This window comes from Hemitrygon akajei, chromosome 20 (assembly GCF_048418815.1).
Source record: "Hemitrygon akajei chromosome 20, sHemAka1.3, whole genome shotgun sequence".
Taxonomy (NCBI): Eukaryota; Metazoa; Chordata; class Chondrichthyes; order Myliobatiformes; family Dasyatidae; genus Hemitrygon; species Hemitrygon akajei.
This window is the reverse complement of record NC_133143.1, coordinates 58,863,645-58,885,947: the sequence shown is the minus strand read 5'-3', so window position 1 is coordinate 58,885,947 and position 22,303 is coordinate 58,863,645. Positions and strand designations below refer to the sequence as shown.

The following is a 22,303-nucleotide window of genomic DNA, read 5'->3' as shown; positions in this document are numbered from 1 at the left end:
TTGCTACCATCAGGGAGGAGGTACAGGAGCCTGAAGGACCACACTCAATGATTTAGGAACAGTTTCTTCTCCTCCGCCATTGAGCTTCTGAAGGGTCCAATAATTCTTGAACACTACCTGTTTCACTATCTTCCTTTTCCTCTTCTGCACTACGTGGTTTTTATTGTAAGTAATAGTATTCTTTTTTATTCCTTGCACCGTACTGTTGCCACAAAACATCAAATTCCATGACTTATGTCAGTGAGAATAATGATTCTGCTTCTGAACTTGGTATATCTACTCTTCACCCTCACAGGAATATGCTGCCCTGGACTTCTGATCTGATCCTTTTAAAAGCCTCCCACCCATCATCAATTCTTTTGCCTTTAAATAGAGGTAGCCAGTTGACCTCAGCCAGATCCTACCTAATGCCCTCAAAGGTGACTCTACTTCGTTTCTGGACTTTAGCCCATGGACTGTTTCATCTTTTTCCCATAACTATTTTAAAGCTAAAGGAATTATGGTCACTGGATCCAAAGTGCTCCCCAAAGTCCACTACAGTTACATGGACCACCTCATTCTCTAAGAGCAAGTCCAGCATTTTTCCTTCTCAAGTGGGATCCCCTATATAATTGTGTGAGGAAACTGTCTTGGATGCATGGCACAGATTTTGCCCCAACCAGGCCCTTTGTACTCTGGGTGGCCAGTCTTCCGCCAGTACAACCCTAATATTCTCACAACTACAAGCAACTTCTTCACACATCTGCTCCTTAAGTTCCTACTGACCATTGGTTCTATAATATAGCCCAGCCAAAGTGACCAGATTCTTTTTATTTCTAGTGTTGAAAAAAAATATTTACTACTTACAGCGATGATTAGTGAGGCACAGAGACATCTATATTTACTGACAAGTACCTTTATTGTTTAAACTAATAAGTATGTGAATTCATACACTAAATACCTTGTGTGCACACACGCTAGGTATCCCTGACTCCCCTGAATAGTCAAAGAATAGCAAAGGTATTACCCGGACAAAGGAGTTTACGCTGGCCAGGCTTTCCTCATTGTCCCGATTCCCTCGCCACATATTTCACACAGGGTTGCTTGCACTTGTATCTGCGATGGTTATTCTTCAAAGTTACCACTACCAGCACACATGGAATATCCACTTTTATATCCATTCCTTATCAATTCAAATATCGCATTCCAGTGTCATTGGCCACAGGTCATGGGTCTGTCCTTTAAAACCTTGTTATTGGCTCTGGTCCAAGCCAGCGTCCATTTATTGTTCTCTTCCCATCAAGTGACAGTCGATAATTTATGACTCTTGGTTCTCAATCAGCAATGAGCTTGAATCACTTCAGGGAGGCATCAACCCCAATATTCACAAACTTGCATGTTATAGCCAACCAAAGAACATCTCACAAAAAACGTCTCTTCAAGGACAAAAGCCCTAGCTCACTCAACCTATCCTCGTAAGGCATGCTTTCTAATCCAGGCACCATCCTGATAAATCTCCTCTGCACGTTCTCTGAGGCTTCCCCTTCCTAAATTAGCATCAATAAACTCTTTGGATGAGCTGGGCCAAACGACCCTTTTCCCGGGCTGTGCACCTCTCTGACTCTCTGACAAATGTCCTGCCGTTAGTCACAGCTCTACAAAAGGATACTGCTCTAATATACTGGAACTGCTTCCACCCACAAACACTTTTTAAGTAATTGCATAAAGTATCCATGAGGCATGAAGAATACTATATATATCTAAATAAGTATGTTGTCCTTGCTACAAGTGTATAGTTTCACTCCTCTCCATTTGGAAATTAAGAAATATTGGAATTCCTATAGGTTAATCCACTATGCAACATTATCAAAACACTATCCAAATTGCACAGTTGCAAAATGATCCTGCACAGAGCAGCATATGGATTTCATATATCAGCGGCTATTTTGTGATTTGACTTTATACTGTCATTAGTTTCATTTTAGGAAGATTAACAAATGCATCCTTACAACTGTATTGATCTTGCCATTTTCATTTGTCATACTGTCCCGATGATGTAAGTGTGCAAAGGGTTTGGCTGCTCCCCAAGATTCCAGGTATCTGGTCATTCTGACAGAAGCTCTCATCTTGGCTCCATCCGCTGTGTGTCGATGTCTAAAATGATGCTGTGGGCTACGTCTCTCTGCCTGTAAGGTTCAAAACAGTGTGCGTTAAAGGCCAGCAATTCTGAAAGGTCTTGTTGTGCAGCATGCACTTACATACATAATGGTTGAGCACAAGTTTAAAATGACTCCTTAAGATTTGACCCATCTTAAAGCTGCTTAACTCTGCAATTTGAAATGAATATGTTAGTACTTATCAACATTTGCAAAATTTATTTCTGTCCTTTCAAGTTATATATCACTTTTGTAGGTGGTGAAGATTTGAAAAATCTCTCCAATAGTAATGGTATTTATTTATCGAGATACAGTGCAAAACAGGCCTTTCAGGCCCCTAGAGCCACGCCACCCAGCAATTCCTGCTTCAGCCCTAGCCTAATCACGGAACAATTTACAGTGACCAATTAACCCACCAACCATTAGGTCTTTGGAAGGTGAGAGGAAACGGGCGCACCTGGAGGAAACTCATGCGGTCATGGGGAGAACATACAAACCCTTCACAGGCAGGGGCGGCAATTGAACCCGGGTAGCTGGAACTGTAAAGCGTTGTGCTAACCACTAAACTACTGTGTATGGAAAGGGTCATTCTGTGAAGGCCCAACCATGGAAGCAAGACAACATAATCTTACGACTTAATCAATTTCTGTCAATTCAATAACTCATCTTCTTAACTTTTGGATTCAACCATGCTTCGTTTTCCATTTGGTTATGCCGAATTAATAAGTACACAGGTGGGCGCTGTTGTCGTTCCCAGCCTCACTGAATTACTGTGTGCCCAGACTGCATCTGAACCTTACTCACTTTAAGGACAGGTCCCAGTTTACAATGTCCACAATATGAGGTCAGCATTCTCCTCCCAAGCCAACAGAACGGAGCAGCATCACTGAGCCTCAGTACCATCTCACTGTAGATTTGCCCAGAAGTCACACCTTTTATTTGTGACCAGATCAAATTTCAACAGAAAGTGGAATGTGATTGAAGAGTGGGGATTTCTTGGGGGTTGCACATAGCCTCATGATATTTGGTTTCAAATCTATTTATCACCTGTACATTGAGAAGTACAGTGAAATGCCTCATTTACGTTAATAACCAACTCACCAAACGATGTGCTGGGGCAGCCTGCAATTGTTGCCGCACGTTCTGGTGCCAACACAGCATGCCCACCATGTTCAGCGGAACAACACAAGCAGCAACGGCAACAACTACAGAACAAAGTAAGGAAACACAGCAAAACAAGCCCCTCACCCACACAGACGAGCTTGCAACCCCAAGGGGGTCCAACCTCCGGGCCTCCAGTCCTCAGCCCCGAACTCTCAGTCCCATAGACCTCTGACTCAGTCTGTGTCATTGCATTTGTCTTTGGATCTGATGGTTTAATTCAGAATCACTGGCCTTTGCAATGCACTGTGGCATCCACTGATGCAGGACTCTCTCACAGGTAACTTTCAATCTTGGATATGCGGCTGTAAGTCACTCCGTGTAGAAGCAAGGTTGACACGATGGCTAAGAGGCTTGTGTTACGGAGAGTGGTTGACTGAGCAGGTTCCAGCTGGCACCAGGAACCAGGGTTGGGTAGGTCTGCTTTAAGATAAGTATTACCTAGTTTTCCCTCACGTGTTCTCGCGGCACCAACCCCAGTTGGGTTATACCCCTCCACAAAACTTCGATGTGTTATGCAACCCATTGGTTGGCTGACACAACCTAATAACCACCTCCCCTCCCATGTGACTACTGATCACACGCTCCAGTCAATAAGCTCCACTTTGCAGGCATCCCAGCTGCTTTGGTATGCCCACAATACTGGATCAACAGCTCCACCTCAGCCAACATAAGGGAGCAGGAATTTCATGCTACTGCACTCAGGAATAACGCTTTCTCTACTCTGGTCCCATCTACCAGCCTCTTTCTTTCCTGCCTCTGGCATCAATTACAACCTCTGATTAGCAAGCCTATCACCTTGGTGACCAGTTCTCATCCTAATCCCCCTGTCCACTGATTTCTCACCCAGCTTCCTTCAGAAAGGCCAATTCCATACATCACAACACGTTGGGCCATCTAATGTCCTAACATTGGTTAAACACACTAAACAGTTATTAACGCAATGGGAGCCAATTTACTAAAAAAGATTTTACAGGCATCAACCATTTTGTAATCATTGGTTCCTTACATTTACTTCTATTGCAGTAAATACCTGGTCATCACAGGAATTCTTCTATTCAAACACCTTTACAAAGCAATATAATAGCAATCTTTGCAAAAGTAAGTAACGTCTATTATTCCAAATGCACCCGCATTGCAAAGGACACTTTGTATACATTTTATTTAGATCCTCCTTCTAAAATATTCCATCAATGATTTCTTGTATGTCTTGTGGTGACTTCCTGGCATTAGCCCTGTACAAGTCAGGAATTTTGTTCATTGGATAATGAAGGCCAGGTTGGACCTGTACGTTAATATTTGATGTGCTGGTTATCAATACACCTTCCAATTAATGTTCTGTGAAGAGATCCATTGAAAAATTCACCAGAGTGATTCCTTCATCCCTGTGATAATTAACACTGCAAAATATTGCACAAATTATAGAGCATTGTGCTAACATTAAACAAAATTCTTTGATATGAATAAATAGTCCCATTTATGTTTGTGCTTAATGGAATCAGTGACAAGACTCCTTACTGAAGGTCTGCTGTTTCCTGTATGGTGCAAGCTGTGTGGATCTCTTGAAAACAAGAGTGTGACTGCAGCATGAATTAGGCCAGTAAAAAGAAAACATAGCAAAAGTAAAATGCTGCATATGTTTCAAAACCTGGTACAGAAACAAAATGCTGAAGATATTCAGTTAGGCAGCATCTCAGCAAGAGTTGGATTTCTCTGAAAGAAATATGCTGGTATAAGATATTATATAAATTCGTAATGAGCAAAAAGACAACAAAGGAAACTGTCAGGACTTCGGGAGACTGAAAAGCCAGCGTGCAGATAGAGGCAGCAGACATGAGAAAGGTTAAGTACTTGGTGCCCTTCTTCAGCAGAAGACTTTGAAGAGGGATGGTGAACAGAAGGAAGTGATTAGATAACATGGGAGAAAATATTAAATGAATTAATATCTTTTAAAGCAGATGAACTGCAAGTTTTGAATGAACCATATCTCAGGCTATTAAGGCTATCAAGGGATGAAAAAGGATTTTCTGAATATCTTTGGCTTCAGAGGTATTGGCAGAAGAAGGAAGAGTGCTGATGGAATGCAATGGTTTGAAAGGGAATAAAGGATATATTGAGTATTTATAGCACAATTAATTCAGTACTGATGTCAGGAAGATTACTGAAATAAATCCTGAAGGATGGTATTAATTTTATTTATAACAGCATATTTTAATTAAGGAGAACCAGTATGCATATATTAATGTACATCATGCTTGATTAATATTACAATTTTAAAAGAAGCATCAAGGAAGGTGATGAGGGATTGCAATAGTTGAAAAGAATTTTATGGATTTTTGCAAAAAGATATGATGGTCTGATAAGAAAAATTAAACCCAAGGGCTTTGAGAAGTATCACAACTTCTACCCAAAACTGACTCACTGCCAGTCAGTTACAAGGCAATGGTCTTAATGAATGGACGACTGTCTGCAGTGAGCTCGGTACTAGATCACTTGTTTTTTTTTGTGTGGTATGTAACAATGATAATGAACTAAATATAAGAATCATGAATAAGTCATTTGCAAAAGAATAGGAGATCTCAAAGAGTGTTTGATTAAGAAGGAAAACAGCGGCAGACTTCAAAGATTTTGATGGACCTGGTGAGACAGACAGCGAAGTAGAAAGCTGAATTCATTCCAGAGAAATCAGAGGTCATGTATGCAGGGAAGGCAAACAAGCTAAGGAAATACATTATAAATTCTCTTCAGGAATCCCTACAAACCACTGAAGATAGCAAGACAGGAAGGAAATAACCTGGTGCACAGGAATAACATAGATTACGAATACAAAATACTCTGCAGATGCTGGGGTCAAAGCAACATGCACAACTCGCTGGACGAACTCAGCAGGTCGGGCAGCATCCGTGGAAACAAACAGTCAACGTTTTGGGCTGAGACCCTTCATCAGGACTGAAGAGGGAGGGGGCAGGGCCCTATAAAGAAGGTGGGGGGAGGGTGGGCAGAAGAAGGCTGGTAGGTGTCATCTATATCAATGATCTGGATGATAACGTGGTAAATTGGATGAGCAAATTTGCTGATGATACAAAGGTTGGAGGTGTGGTGGACAGTGAGGAAGGTTTTCAAAGCTTGCAGAGGGATTTGGACCAGCTGGAAAAATGGGCTGAAAAATGGTAGATGGAGCTTAATACAGACAAGTGTGAGGTATTGCACTTTGGAAGGAAAAACCAAAGTAGAACATACAAGGTAAATGGTAGGGCACTGAGGAGTGCAGTAGAACAGAGGGATCAGGGAATACAGATATAAAATTCCCTAAAAGTGGCGTCACAGGTAGATACGGCAGTAAAGAGAGCTTTTGGACCATTGGCCTTTATAAATCAGAGTATTGAGTATAAGAGTTGGAATGTTATGGTGAGGTTGTATAAGGCATTGGTGAGGCTGAGTTTGGAGTACTGTGTGCAATTTTGGTCACCTAATTACAGGAAGGATATTAATAATGTTGAAAGAGTGCAGAGAAGGTTTACAAGGATGTTGCTGGCACTTGAGAAACTGAGTTACAGAGAAAGGTTGAATAGGTTAGGACTTTATTCCCTGGAGTGTAGAAGAACGAGGGGAGATTTGATAGAGGTATATAAAATTATGATGGGTATAGATAGAGTGAATGCAAGCAGACTTTTTCCACTGAGGTTAGGGGAGAAAAAAACCAGAGGACATGGGTGAAGGGTGAAGGGGGAAAAGTTTAAAGGGAACATTGGGGGGGGGCTTCTTCACACAGAGAGTGGTGGGAGTGCGGAATGAGCTGCCAGATGAAGTGGTAAATGTGGGCTCACTTTTAACATTTAAGAAAAACTTGGACAGGTACTTGGATGGGGGGTGTATGGGGGGATATGGTCCAGGTGCAGGTCAGTGGGACTAGGCAGAAATATGGTTCAGCTCAGCCAAGAAGGGCCAAAAGGCCTGTTTCTGTGCTGTAATATTCTATGGTTCTATGGGAAGGAAAGAGGGAGGGAAGGGGAGAGGGAGAGAGAGAGTGGGGGAGAGAGTGAGGGAGGGAGAATGAAAGGGAGAGAGGGAGAGGGAAGGAGGCAGACAGAGAGGGGAGAGGAGGAGAGAGGGAGGGAGGGAGAGACAATGAAAGGGAAAGAAAGAGAGGGGTAAGGGGGCAGAGAGGAAGAGAGAGGGGGGAATCTTTGAACAATTCATTTATACAACAGCACATTTAAAAATATTCTGCTTTTTTACTTTAAAATAAAATAGTTCGTATAAAGTTCCACATGATATTTCACATGTAAAGTACTTGCCCAGGGGTTCCCAACCTTTTTTCTCCACGGATCCCTACCATTAACCGAGAGATCTGTGGAGCCAGTTTGGGAACCCGTGTAATTGCCCATTTGCTTCGCTTGTTCCTCATTGAAATCTCTCATAACTCACATTCCCTCTGGTTTCTACCATCAGCAAACGTGTAGATATTTCATTCTTCCCCTCATTCAAATCACTGATGTAGGTTGTAAAGAGCTGGGGCTCCCACTAGCTACAGCCTCTCAGCCCAGACTGTCCATCCCTCTTCCTCCACAGATGCTGCCTGACCTGCTGAGTTTGTTTTTGCCCTTGATCTTCCTTTGAGTAATTCTAAAATTTTCCCAATCCTTCAGCTTACTGCCATTGTGGGTTTTGGTAAATAAAACTGCAGAAGTGTTTTAAGTTTAAGGGAAACTGTAACAACTCTTTCATTTGTCCTCCAAACACAGAACATAAAGCCAGGTAAAAACTTCACGTCAGACAAGCCTCTTAAAGTGAAGCCCAACTCAGTGTTGGTGGTTGTGAATTCTGCATGTTTCCACCCCTATACTATTTTGGCAACATCATGAAGCTTTTCATTTGATCTAATACTGTACTACCTTCATCTTCCTTGTTGGCCACATTTGACCATTTTCCCCGTTAGCTTTTATGTCTTAAAGGCATGTGTGTACATTGTAAAATGTGGATTAATTCTTTAAACATTAGCCATTGCTTCCTGCTATAAGATCTGTGTGATTTCCCAGTTTACCTCAGCCAACTCATGCCATGTTCCTTCCCAGTTCACCTTTAAGACTCTTTTTTATTGAATCAGAACACTTTCTGTGCTTATATCCCATTATTTCACATTGTTATCATATTAGAAAGATAAAAGAGGAACTGGGGAAAATATATATCACTTCATGAGTTTGAAAATTCACAGTAACATGCTGCCTGACAGGCGATCGAAGCAGTGGGTCTCAAACTACACCTACACAAACAAGGAACATAGAATGTACACTTAGTGGCTTCTTTAGTACCTAATGAAGCTGTTGTAGCCCATCCACTTCAAGGCTCGATGTGTTGTGCATTCAGACGTGTTCTGCTGCACACCACTGTTGTTATCTGAGCTACTGTAACCTTCCTGTCAGTTTGAGCCATTCTGCAGTTCTCCTCTGATCTCTTTCAATAACAAGGCATTTTTGCCCACAGAACTGCTGCTCACTAGATGTTTCTTGCTTTGGGCACCATTCTCTGTAAACTCCAGAGTCTGCTATGTGTAAAAATCCCAGGCGATCAGCAGTTTCTGAGGTACTCAAACCACCCTGTCTGGCACCAACAACCGTTCCACGGTCAAAGTCACTTAGATCACATTTCTTCCCCATTTAATGTCTGGTCTGAAAGACAAACAAACCTCGACCATGTCTGCATGCTTTTATGCATTGAGCTGCTGCCATGCGATTGACTGGTTAGATTAACGAGCAGGTAAACACGAGTTCCTAATAAAATAGCCACTGAGAGCATACCTACATAAGCATATAATGTAGAACATTACACCACAGTACAGGCCCATCGGCCCACAATGTTCTGCTGATCAACCTACTTTAATCTACTTTCAACCTACTCTAAGGTCAATCTAACCCTTCCCTCCAACACAGCTCTCCATTTTTCTATCACCCATGGGCCTGTCTAAGAGTTTCTTAAATGTTCCTAATGTATCTGCCTCTACCATCACCCCTGAGAGAGTGTTCCACGCACTCACTACATTCCAAGTCCCACACACCTGAAGACTTGTAAGATGTAAATGAATGAAAATAGTTTTGTAAAACTGAGTTTTGTAAAGGGGGCTTTGGAAAGTTAAGTGATGGAAGTTTGAAGTGAGTCAGTTCTCTGTAGCTGTTAACTTGGAACAAGTGATATGTACACACAAAAGGATTTGCAGATACTACAAATCCAAAGGAACACACAGAGATTGCAGGAAGAACTCAGCAGGTTAGGCATCATCTATGGAGGAGCATAAACAGTTGACCCATCATCAGGACTGGAAAGGAAAGGGGAGGACACCAGGATAACAATGGGGGATGGAGGAGTACAAGCTGACAAGTGATACATAATTCTCCATTTAGCCTGCTGCTCTTATGAAACACAACTGATTAGACTGGGGATCAATGACCTGTGTTTTGAACTGTGGGATTAGAGGATACCTCTGGGAAATACTTTCATGGTTACTGTAAAGCATGTTGTGTGGCAGCAGTGTCCACATCTACTGACGCCACTCGGACTTGGTGTCTGTAATTGAGCTGACAGGCACGTCAGTACAACTAATAACAAACAACAACTCACTGAAATGTAGGATTAACACGGACATGTCAGTTAAGATATTACTGATGGGGATATGTAGAAAAGACTTAATTGACCGATTGGTTCCAGAAGAGCAGGCTATGCCATTTCTACAGGATGTAAAGAGATAAAGAAGCAACAGGCTTGTTTCTAAAGCAATTAGCCTCAGCAGGAACGGAGGAAGAGGTGATATGTTCGTGTAAACAAGCAGTCAGCAGAAGTAATGTGGTTCCTGTTAATAAGCCTTTTAAGTACAGATGAACTCTAGAGAGAAGTGACAATGATTGCCTGAATCAAAGGGATGTTTTGTTAAATCAGATGCTGACCAGCAGCAGACATTTCATCCTGGGTTTGTCAAGAACTAATAGTTTGTGTTTTGGTAAGAAGTGAGGTTGAGGCTTTGGGCCTGCTCTGGCTGCTGTGGGATTTGGGTCTCCGGACTCAATTTTGTTCTTGTGGTGAACTAGATATACCTGTCTGACTGCTCCTGTGGCTCCTCCCACAGACCCCTGTTTAAAGGCGACTGAGGTCTGCTGCTCTCCCTCATTTTCCCAGGATGTAGTGTTGTTCTTCCAGTCAATAAAAGCCGATATCTCACTTCCTAAGTCTCAGCGTGAGTTATTGATGGTGCATCAGTTCTGAATGCTGTTACTTGCTTTTATTGTTTGCATAATTTGTGTTTTTTCTCTCTCTCTGTATTGGGTGTTTGTTAGTCTTTTTTTAATGGGTTCTTTTGGGTTTCCTATTTTGTGGCTGCCTGTAAGGAAACAAATCTCCATGTTGTATAATTTATACATGCTTTGATAATAAATGTACTTTGAACTTTGGTCAAGAAAATGTTCAAATATTTGTCTTTCATATGTAATCTCAGAATTGGATGACAGGGATCACATATAATTATGCTTAAGGTATAATAACCATATTTGGGGAGTTTGGATAGGACATGATTTTTGCTGGAAGTATGCTGAAATTGAACATTAAAATTACAGTTCTTATAGTTGTGAGAGTTCAGAAACACTTTACATCTCGATGGAGTGGTTTTTAAGTTCTCCTGGAACTTTGTATGTGGAGGACATCTTCACTGATTTGCAAAAAAGCTAATCAACAAAAGAATTTGAGTCTAATCTGGTTACTTCTAAGTGTTGAGTGATTCTGAAATCTCACAACCATATAGGATGATAGCACTAAGTTTCAGCAAAAATCGTGTTCTATCCAAACTCATGATGTGGACAGATACATATCTATTGCAGAGAGTTAGCATTCCTTATATTAGCAAATTACCCCACAATGGGCTTCTCTGTTAGTTGGATTGTTGATGGGCCTCCTAGTTGATGGATGTATGGTTATCAAAGTTTTTAATGCTAAAGTCCCCAACAGTACACAACAAAATCATCTAGAAGGCAAATGAACTGTAATTATTAGATTTACCAATAACATATCTGAAAATTAAACCTATTTTCATGGCACAAAGGAAATTCAAAGATGCATAACTAGAATTATTTTCAAGGACAAGTTACAATGGAAGAAATCATGTATGCTTTGTACAGCTAAATATAGAATGAGAAAAATCAATAAATAAATGCTAAGGTTTTTTCTTCCGATCTACTTAATTCTCCAGATTTTTTTTTCTCAAAGTAATGCTGCCATTTAAGAAAAATGCTAGCCGGCTCAACGTCTATGGTAATATCTATGTGCTCTGGGGCAAATTCCTGCCAAAATGATTTCCCTCTTTTTCTTTTAGTAGACCGTTCATTCATTATGTGCTGTGTTGTATTGACATGAACAAACGTGATCTTTCCATGACCATGATTATTCTTGGCAAATTTTTCTACAGAAGTTGTTGGCCATTGGCTTCTCTTGAACAGTGTCTTTACCAAACGGGTGACCTCAGCCATTATCAATACTCTTCAGAGATTGTCTGCCTGGTGTCAGTGGTCACATAACCAGGACTTGTGATGTGCACCAGATGGCCATCCATCACCTGTTCCCATGGCTTCACCTGACTCTGATCGGGGGTGGGTGGTGGGTGGTACTAAGCAGGTGCTACACCTTTCCAAGGGTGACCTGCAGGTTAGGGGAGGGAAGGACTGCCTTACACCTCCTTTGGTAGAGAAGTATCTCCACCCTACCACCCAATTCAGCAGACCATTCTTTCTGAATTCCTTCCTTGCTTCCATGAAGAACGTTTCTTCCCCAAACACATGATGATATTGTCGGTACTCATACCTCATATTTTGGTTAAAACGTTTACATTCAAAAGTGGACCTTAACATGAGGCTTAAATTTTGTCTTTAATTTAGAGTAAATGAGATTTGCACACATGTGGTTAAATCTACAAGACTACAAACAGAAGACAAAGATGCACTTAGTAATCCTTACTAAAAAAAAAGCTCAAGGAAACAATTCCAGAACTTTCTCTGCTTGCCGCTTAATTCCACGCCAAACATGAGTGAGTTAGGTCTACTGCATTAGGTGTCAATAAATTGATGATACTACGTTGTTACGTAGTATCTACTGTTATTCAGTATTTTGGCTTAATAATACTGAATTATAATTATAATACTGAATAACTGGTCAGAAAAATTCACTTTATCAGTCTAGAGTCTTAAACTCTTAGGAGGAATTAATACTGGAGACTTAAAAAATAAATAGTTCCATCTAAACCTTCCAAACTGTTTTCTGATCATTAAGTGTAATTTATATTTCCTGGTTTAGTTTTGTGTCCCTGTCATAGTTGGCTGTATCACAAACACGAGAAAATCTGCAGATGCTGGACTTGATGGCGTGAGCTTCTGATAATTGCTCCCCACTCCTCTCCTTCACGATTTCCCCATTCCTGTTTCCTTCTCTCGCCTTATCCCCTTACCTTCCCATCACGTCCCTCTGGTGCTCTTCCTCTTCCCTTTTTTCCATGGTCTTCTGTCCTCTCCTCTCAGATTCCCCCTTCTCCAGCCCATTATCTCGTTCACCAGTTGGCTTCCCAGCTCTTTACCTCACCTCCTCCTAGTTTCACCTATCACCTAGTACTTCTTCCTCGCCTCCTCCCACCTTCTTACTCTGACTTCTCCCAGTCCTTTCCAGTCTTGAAGAAGGGGCTCGGCCCGAAACGTTGACTGTTTACTTCTTTCCATAGATGCTGCCTGGCCTGCTGAGTTCCTCCAACATTTTGTACGTGTAGCATGATTGGCTGGAAAAGGCTTGCTTTCAGGATGAAGTGTGAAAAACAGGAAAACATCACACTCAAAATTGAACTTTCAAGTTAATTCCCAATTACTACATCCAGTTTACAAAATTAATTATTCTTGGTATTTGAGATAGAAGTAATTCATCAAAGAACCACCAATACTATATGCAATAATTCATGAATTTCCAGGTGCATAGGATTCAAACAGGACAACTAACCTTTGAAAACAAATACTGCAGGTTAGACTTTGAGGCCACATTGCCAGGTTCATTGTTTACGTGATGGCAATTTAAAGATATATACAGCAAAGAGAAGAGGAGCTTAACCAATTGACCTACCTTTGGGTTAATCACCAGGTGGGTCCTGATGTTGTGCTCCTTTAGGTAGGGATCTCTGACATGTCCATTACCCTCCTCCACTTTATACACACCGTTCAAATGCTCCAATGTGATTGACGTAATATGCACACGACTAGCACCATCATAAATAAAATGTTAAAAAAGGGAACATTACACAGAATCCAAAAAAAAATGTTAAAAAACAAGAACTGGACGGTAGTTCAAACTTGGAAACTGAACATGCACAGATCACAATATCTAATTTCTGGTATATCTCAGTATTATTGTCTCAGTCATGTCAGAATGCCAAGAAAATACATACAATAATGTTATTAACAGATAAAGTTCAACTTTACATTTTATCATGAAGAAATTACAGAACTACATCTGACAGTTGAAGGCAGCTGAAGTCATGGACCGTGAAGAATAGGAGTAGGAAAGAACAGGCTCTTTGTTCATCACTGTGTTGGAAGCTGACAACATACTCTTGAGCTTTCATTGCAGTATAATCTCTGATCCTGTTCTTCTCCCTTCCTTATACCATCTTAGTTCTGCCTGTAGCATTCTCACCTGAGGCAGAAGTTCATCTATCCAACTGATACTGTGGGGCCTGCATTTGTAATACAAGCTGACACGTCATTGAAGAACTGAATGTAAAATCAAGGTTCAAATATTTCAATCAAGGTGGAGATATAAGAACTCCTGGTACCAAATGAAGAGAAAAAAATAATATCCTAGTGCTTGTCACCAGTCAATATTGCCAGATTTATTCCTGTTTTTGAAACCTTGATTTCAATGTGACCAACACATCATGATAGTAGTGGTTGTATTTTAAAAGTAATTCATCTGAACAGTGAGTTTCATTTACAGTATAAGCTTTTCGTTCCAAACTTTTGCAATGTACCTCCCATCATTTTCGTAACCCAACTTAGGTTACCTCCAATTCCATGAGTTTCAATTACAGTATAATTCTAGTCATAGATGAAGATCCGTATCAGATTATTCCGCAAGATCTCAAATCAAAATACATCAAACCTTTTTTCATTACTTCAGCGACTTTGCTGATAATTTACTTTGTTAAGACGTAAGCACATTTTCTGCAAAATTGTGCTGATCATTCCTTTCATCCAGTTATTTTGACTCTCTAACTTATGGATGCTGTTTACATTTTCTTGCATCTTCCCTGCTCCAAAAGCAAGCACCATGCGAGGAACAGTGTTGCACCATGTACAAAATCCTGTTGGGTATGCAAGGGTGAATCACTTTGGGAAGTGTGAGCTTTGTAGTGTGATGCAAAAACATTTGTCATATTTTATTTTATGCAAGGAGAAAAAACTATTTTGCATCTGAACTTCTAGGTGATCTTACCTCATTAATTTATACTCACAAAGAGGAAAATTATAATAAATAAGCCAAACCAATTTATACGTAGCTTGCTTTACAGATCACAACCCTTCCTTTCACATCTACTATACCGTATGTTCTTTATGTTGATAAGCAAAATCATTATAAATAAGAGTAATCTCCTTCGTGGGTTAATGGGCCCTCTTCTCCTTTTCCAGTCAGTGGCATCCTCTCTCAGTCAGCACCATGGCATTCAGTTCCTCATCACCTCCACCCATGCCAGACGTTGCCGTTGTTTGTTTTGCACCAGCCCTCCTCTCAGCAGCACACCTGATTTCTGTCTTTACTCACTTCTAATGAGAGATTATAGACTTGGAACGTTCGGTCCGGTTCTCTCTCTACAAATATTTGTGGAGTAATGCTGACATTTTCTGTGTACATTTCAGATGGCCACATCTGCAGCTTTTAGCTTTTGAATGCCACTCCATCTGCCTGGGTCGCTGGCGGCTCTTCTGAAGTTTGGAAATTACGACATTAAAAAAGTTTATTTATCCCACCAAGTCTATGGATTCACAAATCGCCATAACCTATTGACTCACTTTAAGGACTCGTCATCTCATGTTCTTGATATTTATTGTTTATTTATTATTATTATTATTATTTTTTTTCTCTCACTTTCTTCTGGGCATACTCAGTAAATCCAAGAACCATAATAGAATTAATAAAAGACTGCACCCAACAGGGGCAAACAACCAATGTGTAAAAGACAACAAACTGTGCAAATACGAAATAAAAAATAAATAATAATAATAAATAAATAAACAGTAAATATCATGAAAGTGATTCCATTGGCTGCGGGAACAGTTCAGTGATGGGGTAAGTTAAGTTTATCCCCACAGATTCAAGAGTCTGATGGTTGAGGGGTAATAAATGTTCCTGAATCTGGTGCTGCCAGTCCTAAAGCTTCTGTACCTTCTTAATGACCTCAGCAAGAAGAGGGCATGACCTGGGTGGTGGGAGTCCCTGATGATGGATGCTGCTTTACTGCGCCAATGCTCGGTGTAGATGTGTTCAGTGATGGGAGGGCTTTACTTGTGATGGACTCGGCCATATCCACTACCTTTTGTAGGACTTTCCATATTTTGTTTCCATATTGGAACAGTGCATCTAAGAGGGTTTCTTAAAATAACTAAAAAGGGGGGCTGTACTGGACCTTATTTTGGGAAATGAGCCCGGTCAAGTGATGAACCTTCCAGTGAGGGAACATTTAGGAAACAGTGATCATAGTTTCCTGAATTTTAAGACAGCTATGAGTGAAAATAAGAACAGACCTTGTGGGAAAGTATTAAATTGGAAGAGGGGGTATAATGAGAGTGTTAGGCAGGAGCTAGGGAGAATTATTTGGGAATGGACATTTTGGGGCAAGTCCATATCTGACATGTGGAGATGCATGAAGACCTCTGCAAAGCCCACAGAGCAGGTAAATTCCAGTGAGATGGAAGGACAAGTATGGGAAGACAAGTAAGGAAACCTTGTATTACGAGAAGGGTGGTGAGTTTAATAAAGAAGAAGCACATGTAGGGTTTAGGGAGCTAAAATTGGAGTATATGAAGAAATCTGAAAGGAATTCAAGAGGGTTTGTTTGGAGAGCCAGCGGGGGCCAGCAGAAAATCAAACAGAATTAATGAGAACCCCAAGGCATTCAAAATAGACATCAAGCATAAGACAATAACTAAGCAGAGGGTGGGACCACTAAAGGATAAAGAAGGGAACGTGTGCTAGGCGGAGGAGGTGGGGAATGAGGGTGAGGTCTATAATGAGTACTTTGCATCAGTATCCACCAAGGCAAAATGGTAGATGTAACACCAGCGTGGAGCATACTGATATGCTAGGACATTTTTAGATAAAGAAAGATGTCATATCTTGAAGAATGTTAAGGTAGATAAATCTCCAGTGCCTTTTGGTATACTGTATATAGAGAGATGTCAGTAATGAGATTTCTGAGGCTTTGATCAAGATCTTTGTGTCCCCCTAGTCATAGGCATGATCTTGGATGGCTGGTGAGTGGCTAATATTGTTCCTTCGTTCAAGAGAAATAGGGATAGTCCTGGAAATTTTCAAACTGTGAGGCCCATGTCAGTGGCATGGAAGCTACTTGAAAGGATTATTAGGGATAGAACTTACGAACATTTGCAAAAGCAGGTTATGTCTTACTAACTTGATTAAGTTTTTCAAGGAGATGATGAAAGTAGAGCAGTGCATGAAGCCTATGTGGATTTTGGTAAAGTGTTCAAAACGATCCCTCATAATAGGCTCACCCAGAAGATTAAGATGCACAGAATCTATGGTGATCTGGTTGTCTGGATTCAGAACTGGCTTGTCCATAGAAGACAGTGGATAGTTGTTAATGGATCTTATTATTGCATGATCAGACAGCCGTTATGTTCAGTGAAGTCAGAATGATATGACTTCAGTTTTTACCCACAGAGCAATAACACTACCACATTCTGATATAATGTGGATTCTTGGACATTAAGCTCCCAGCTATAATCTTCTTTCAGCCATGATGCCTACAGCATCATACATACCGATCTGTAACTGTGCTACAAGTTCATCTACTTTAGTCTGTATACAGCGCGCTTTTAAATACCGTTTTGTATTCTCCCTTTTCGATTTTGTCCACCTCATTCTGTTGACTGAAATTTTGTCCTATCATCATCCTCTCCTTGCTAGGAGTCTCACTGCACGTCGCCTCCGTTCGTAAACCAACTACCTCATCTTCAGCATTATCACTCTGGTTCCCATTGCCCTGCCAAATTAGCTTAAACCCACCTGAACAACTCTAGCCAACCTGCCTGCAAAGATATTGGACCCCCTCAGGTTCAGGTGTAACCCGTCCCTGTTGTACAGGTCATACCTTCCCATCTTACATGAGCTTGCTGTGTGGTATATGTGACCAGTGCTGCATGTGACTGTGTTACGCTTTGGCGCCAGAGTAACACTGTTTCATTTGGCCGTATTCATGGATATTCAAGTGTCGTTGAATGACAACTAAACCTGCATTTGAACTTGAAAGCTACGTACTGCAAAGTCAATATGATTCCTTATGTTTTGTAACACTTATTAAATTAAATTTTTTTATATACTGTATACATCTTATTGTAATTTATATCATTTCTCATGTATTACACTGCAATCTTGCCATGAATTAAGTTTCATAATATTAAACCTAATTCTGGTTCTATCATTATGATGTCAAAGATCACAAAAAAGTTCAAGTAAGTTATAAATTCATCCACTAACAAACAACGATTTTCACAGCAATTTAATGTTGCGGGAGAATTCATGAGGAATTTTAGTCAAAATGCTTGATTTTTCCCACCGCATTGCTGTCTGGGATTGTGCCTGTCCTTTATCCTCACACCTGTATAAACAAGGTGAAGCTAATTACAAATTGCAGCCGGTCACACTGGAAGTCTGCAGCTGCCTGGCTTTCTCCGTTACTACTATAACATGACCTTTGTGTTTGACAGCTGATTTAGCACGCAGTACAATACAAAATCTGTTACACTGATGAGCTCTACTCATGGGGACCGGGGAAAGGAACTGGAGAAAACAGCTGGTTCAGCCTACTTAGATAAGGGCTGAGGGGGATATGAGTGTTGTCCAGAGATACGATAATTCTCGTCAGGGCTTTTCTATTCCAAGGGAATGGCAGGTGCCAAAGACATGCTGGCAACGGCATGTACACCAAGGGAATTAGGTATCTTCCTTTTAAACCCAAAAAGGACTACACCACACGAGTGCAATATCAGCTTCTTCGTTATGACAATAACAATTAAATTAGTTCAATTTGCAAATGCGGATCTTGTTAAGTGAAACAATTACAATTGTATTTCGAATGGATTCTTAGCAAATTCATCGCCAGCATTTCTCAGAAGCTTATGCTCGCAACTGGCCTAGAGCCTGGTTATGGGGAAGCCGAAAGCTGGCAGGACCAGGATGAATGAAGGTATGTGCAAAACGCTCAAAGCCAGAAAGAGACTTCGGCGAGAACACAGAGAAATAATAACTTATTTTCAAAATGTGCTTTGCAGCTTTAGATACAGGTTTAGAATTTTCATTATTGTCATGTCTGAAATATGATTAACCCGGACAACCTTTCAAAACAGGACTTATAACAGCACAAATAACTTGGTTGCTGTTTGTTAATGGATGGATTCATATTTACTTACGTTACATTGAGTGACTTCTGAGGCTTATTAATAGAACAACAGGGGGACACTGGGCAAGCAATAAAATATTCAGCATAAGGCAATTTATCACAATTTATAACATTATGACAATAAAACTCATTTGTATCGCCGTAATGAAAATCTATACACCTGCTTGTGCAACTTGCTAGTTTTGGCAGTGTTCCCTTTTGGTAGCAGAGGTATTGCCAACAGAATATTCCAGAATAACATTTACATCATATGCAGTCTAACAGTTTCAAAAGGTTTTTGAAGTAGAGACTTATTCTTATAGATTTCCCATGTACCAAATCTTTTTACATTCTGGTATTCGGCAAGGAGAAAGACATGGGCAAACAAAAGAGATCCTGCAGATGCTGAAAATCTTAAGTCACACACACACACACACACACACACACACATACACACACACACACACACACACACACACACACACACCACACACCACACACACACACACACACACCACACACACACACACACACACACACCACACACCACACACACACACACACACACACACACACACACACACACACACACACACACACACACACCACACACACACACACACACACACACACACACACACACACTGGGACAGGCAGCATCTACGGAAGGGAATAGACAGTTGACATTTTAGGCCGAGACCATTCATCAGAAAGATGGATTATGCTTCGATTTGGGGGAGGTATATTGATATTGTAGAACAAATCAATATTAAGGAGGAGGAGGTATTGGGCGTGTTAAAAATCCCTAGGGTGTAATGAGATCCGTCCCAGGATACTTAAGGAAGTGGTGGAATCAGATACAATAGTAACATGTAAGAGGCATGTAACCATATAACAATTACAGCACAGAAACAGGCCATCTCGGCCCTTCTAGTCCGTGCCGGACACTTACTCTCACCTAGTCTCACCTACCTGCACTCAGCCCATAACCCTCCATTCCTTTCCTGTCCATATACCTATCCAATTTTTTTTAAATGACAAAATCAAACCTGCCTCTACCACTTCTACTGGAAGCTCATTCCACACAGCTACCACTGTGTAAAGAAGTTCCCCCTCGTGGTACCCCTAAACTTTTGCCCCCTTAACTCTCAACTCATGTCCTCTTGTTTGAATCTTCCCTACTCTCAATGGAAAAAGCCTATCCATGTCAACTCTATCTATCCCCCTCACAATTTTAAATACCTCTATCAAGTCCCCCCTCAACTTTCTACACTCCAAAGAATAAAGACCTAACTTGTTCAACCTTTCTCTGTAACATAGGTGCTGAAACCCAGGTAACATTCTAGTAAATCTCCTCTGTACTTTCTCTATTTTGTTGACATCTTTCCTATAATTTGGTGACCAGAACTGTACATAATACTCCAAATTTGGCCTCACCAATGCCTTGTACAATTTTAACATTACATCCCAACTCCTATACTCAATGCTCTGATTTATAAAGGTCAGCATACCAAAAGCTTTCTTCACCACCCTATCCACATGAGATTCCACCTTCAGGGAACTATGCACCATTATTCCCAGATCACTCTGTTCTACTGCATTCCTCAATGCTCTACCATTTACCATGTATGTCCTATTTTGATTAGTCCTACCAAAATGTAGCACCTCACACTTATCAGCATTAAACTCCATCTGCTATCTTTCAGCCCACTCTTCTAACTGGCCTAAATCTCTCTGCAAGCTTTGAAAACCTACTTCATTATCCACAACGCCACCTACCTTAGTATCATCTGTATACTTACTAATCCAATTTACCACCCCATCATCCAGATCATTAATGTATATGACAAACAACATTGGACCCAGTACAGATCCCTGAGGCATACCATTAGTAGACAATACATGTAGGCATGTAGACAATATATGAACAAGTAGGGAATACGAGATCAATTTAGATTGGTTTCCTGTCAGTGCAAATATGATGGGCTGAAGGGACTGTCCTGTATGAACACTACTTCACCATTCCCCTTTCTCACTATTTATTTTTTATAGACATAGAAACATAGAAAACCTACAGCACAATACAGGTCCTTCGACCCACAAAGTTGTGCTGAACATGTCCCTCCTTTAGAAATTACTAGGCTTACCGATAGCCCTCTATTTATAGTAACTAATATTAATTTTTTATGCCTTGTACTCAAAAACAACAAATGTCACGATGCATGTCAGTGACAATAAACTGGATTTTGATTCTAAAAGCTCACTTAGCATACGGGTCTAGAAAGTTTGAAGCCAGCATAATGGAGCTAGCAATCCATGATTCTGAGGCCATGGGATAGATTAGAGGGTTGATTACAGGCTATTCAGAGAGATTTGATTGCTGAAAAGCTCTTCCAGCAAGAACTTCTGAATGAAAAATGATATCACAGTATTCACCTACATATACGGCTAAGAGGCACCCCTCACCCCCACCCAACCATCCCTGACCCTCCAACCTTCATAACTCCTCTTCTCCCTCCTTCTTTTACTTGCTCAGATGTGAATTATGCTAATTTCACTCATTTCAGAATCAGAATCAGGCTTACTACCACTGATATATGTTGCGCAATACACTAAAATACTATAAATTACAATAAGAAATAAGTATTAAAATTAAACTAAATAAGTAAATTAAGGAAAGCAAAAATAGTGAGGTAGTGTTCATGGGGTGGTTCATTGTCCATTCAGAAATCTAATGATGGAGGGAAGAAGCTGTTCCTGAAATGTTCTGTGTGTATGCTCTGATCTATTTCCTTTTATCATTCACTACAGTATTTTCTCAGGCCAACCTAAACATAATTTTCAAAATTCATGACAAGGAGCAGATAGTCAATGCTCCCTATTTCCTTGGGTCTGTACCTTTTTCTGAACATTGGCCATGGGCTTGAATGGTTAAGTTACATTTTCCTTCTGCTTTGATGCGACCTAACTTGTAGAACTTCTGGATTTCCAGCATCGATGGTCCTTTTGTCTTCAGACCTTTAAATACAGTGGCTTCCAGTTAATTGGGACACATCAGGACCAGGATATTTTGGCCCAATAACACAGCTGCCCAATCAGCCGAAGTTTTACGGAGATAGTTAAAAAGGGATAAAAAAAAAGACAAACCACCATTTAACTGAGTAACAGATTATGTATTTAAATTAAATACATAACAGACTAGAAAACTCTCAAAACTAATACAGTACAGGTGTCCCCCGCTTTACGAAAGTTCACTTTACGCCACTTCGCTTTTACAAAAGACCTACATTAGTAACCTGTTTTCACATTACAAAGAAGATTTTCG

General features: G+C 40.5%; 1 protein-coding gene across 9 annotated transcripts in view; it reads right to left on the bottom strand.

Annotated features, from left to right (window-relative positions):
- LOC140713820 (adenylate cyclase type 2-like) overlaps window positions 1-22,303 on the bottom strand; it is a 500,552-nt gene that overhangs the window by 96,728 nt on the left and 381,521 nt on the right. For all 9 annotated transcript variants that reach the window (XM_073024378.1, XM_073024374.1, XM_073024382.1 and 6 more), the window contains 2 exons: window positions 13,431-13,563; window positions 1,989-2,165 (listed from right to left, as the gene is read on the bottom strand). In XM_073024378.1, the coding sequence (XP_072880479.1) occupies window positions 1,989-2,165; window positions 13,431-13,563 (310 nt within the window). The remainder of the gene's footprint in view (window positions 1-1,988; window positions 2,166-13,430; window positions 13,564-22,303) is intronic.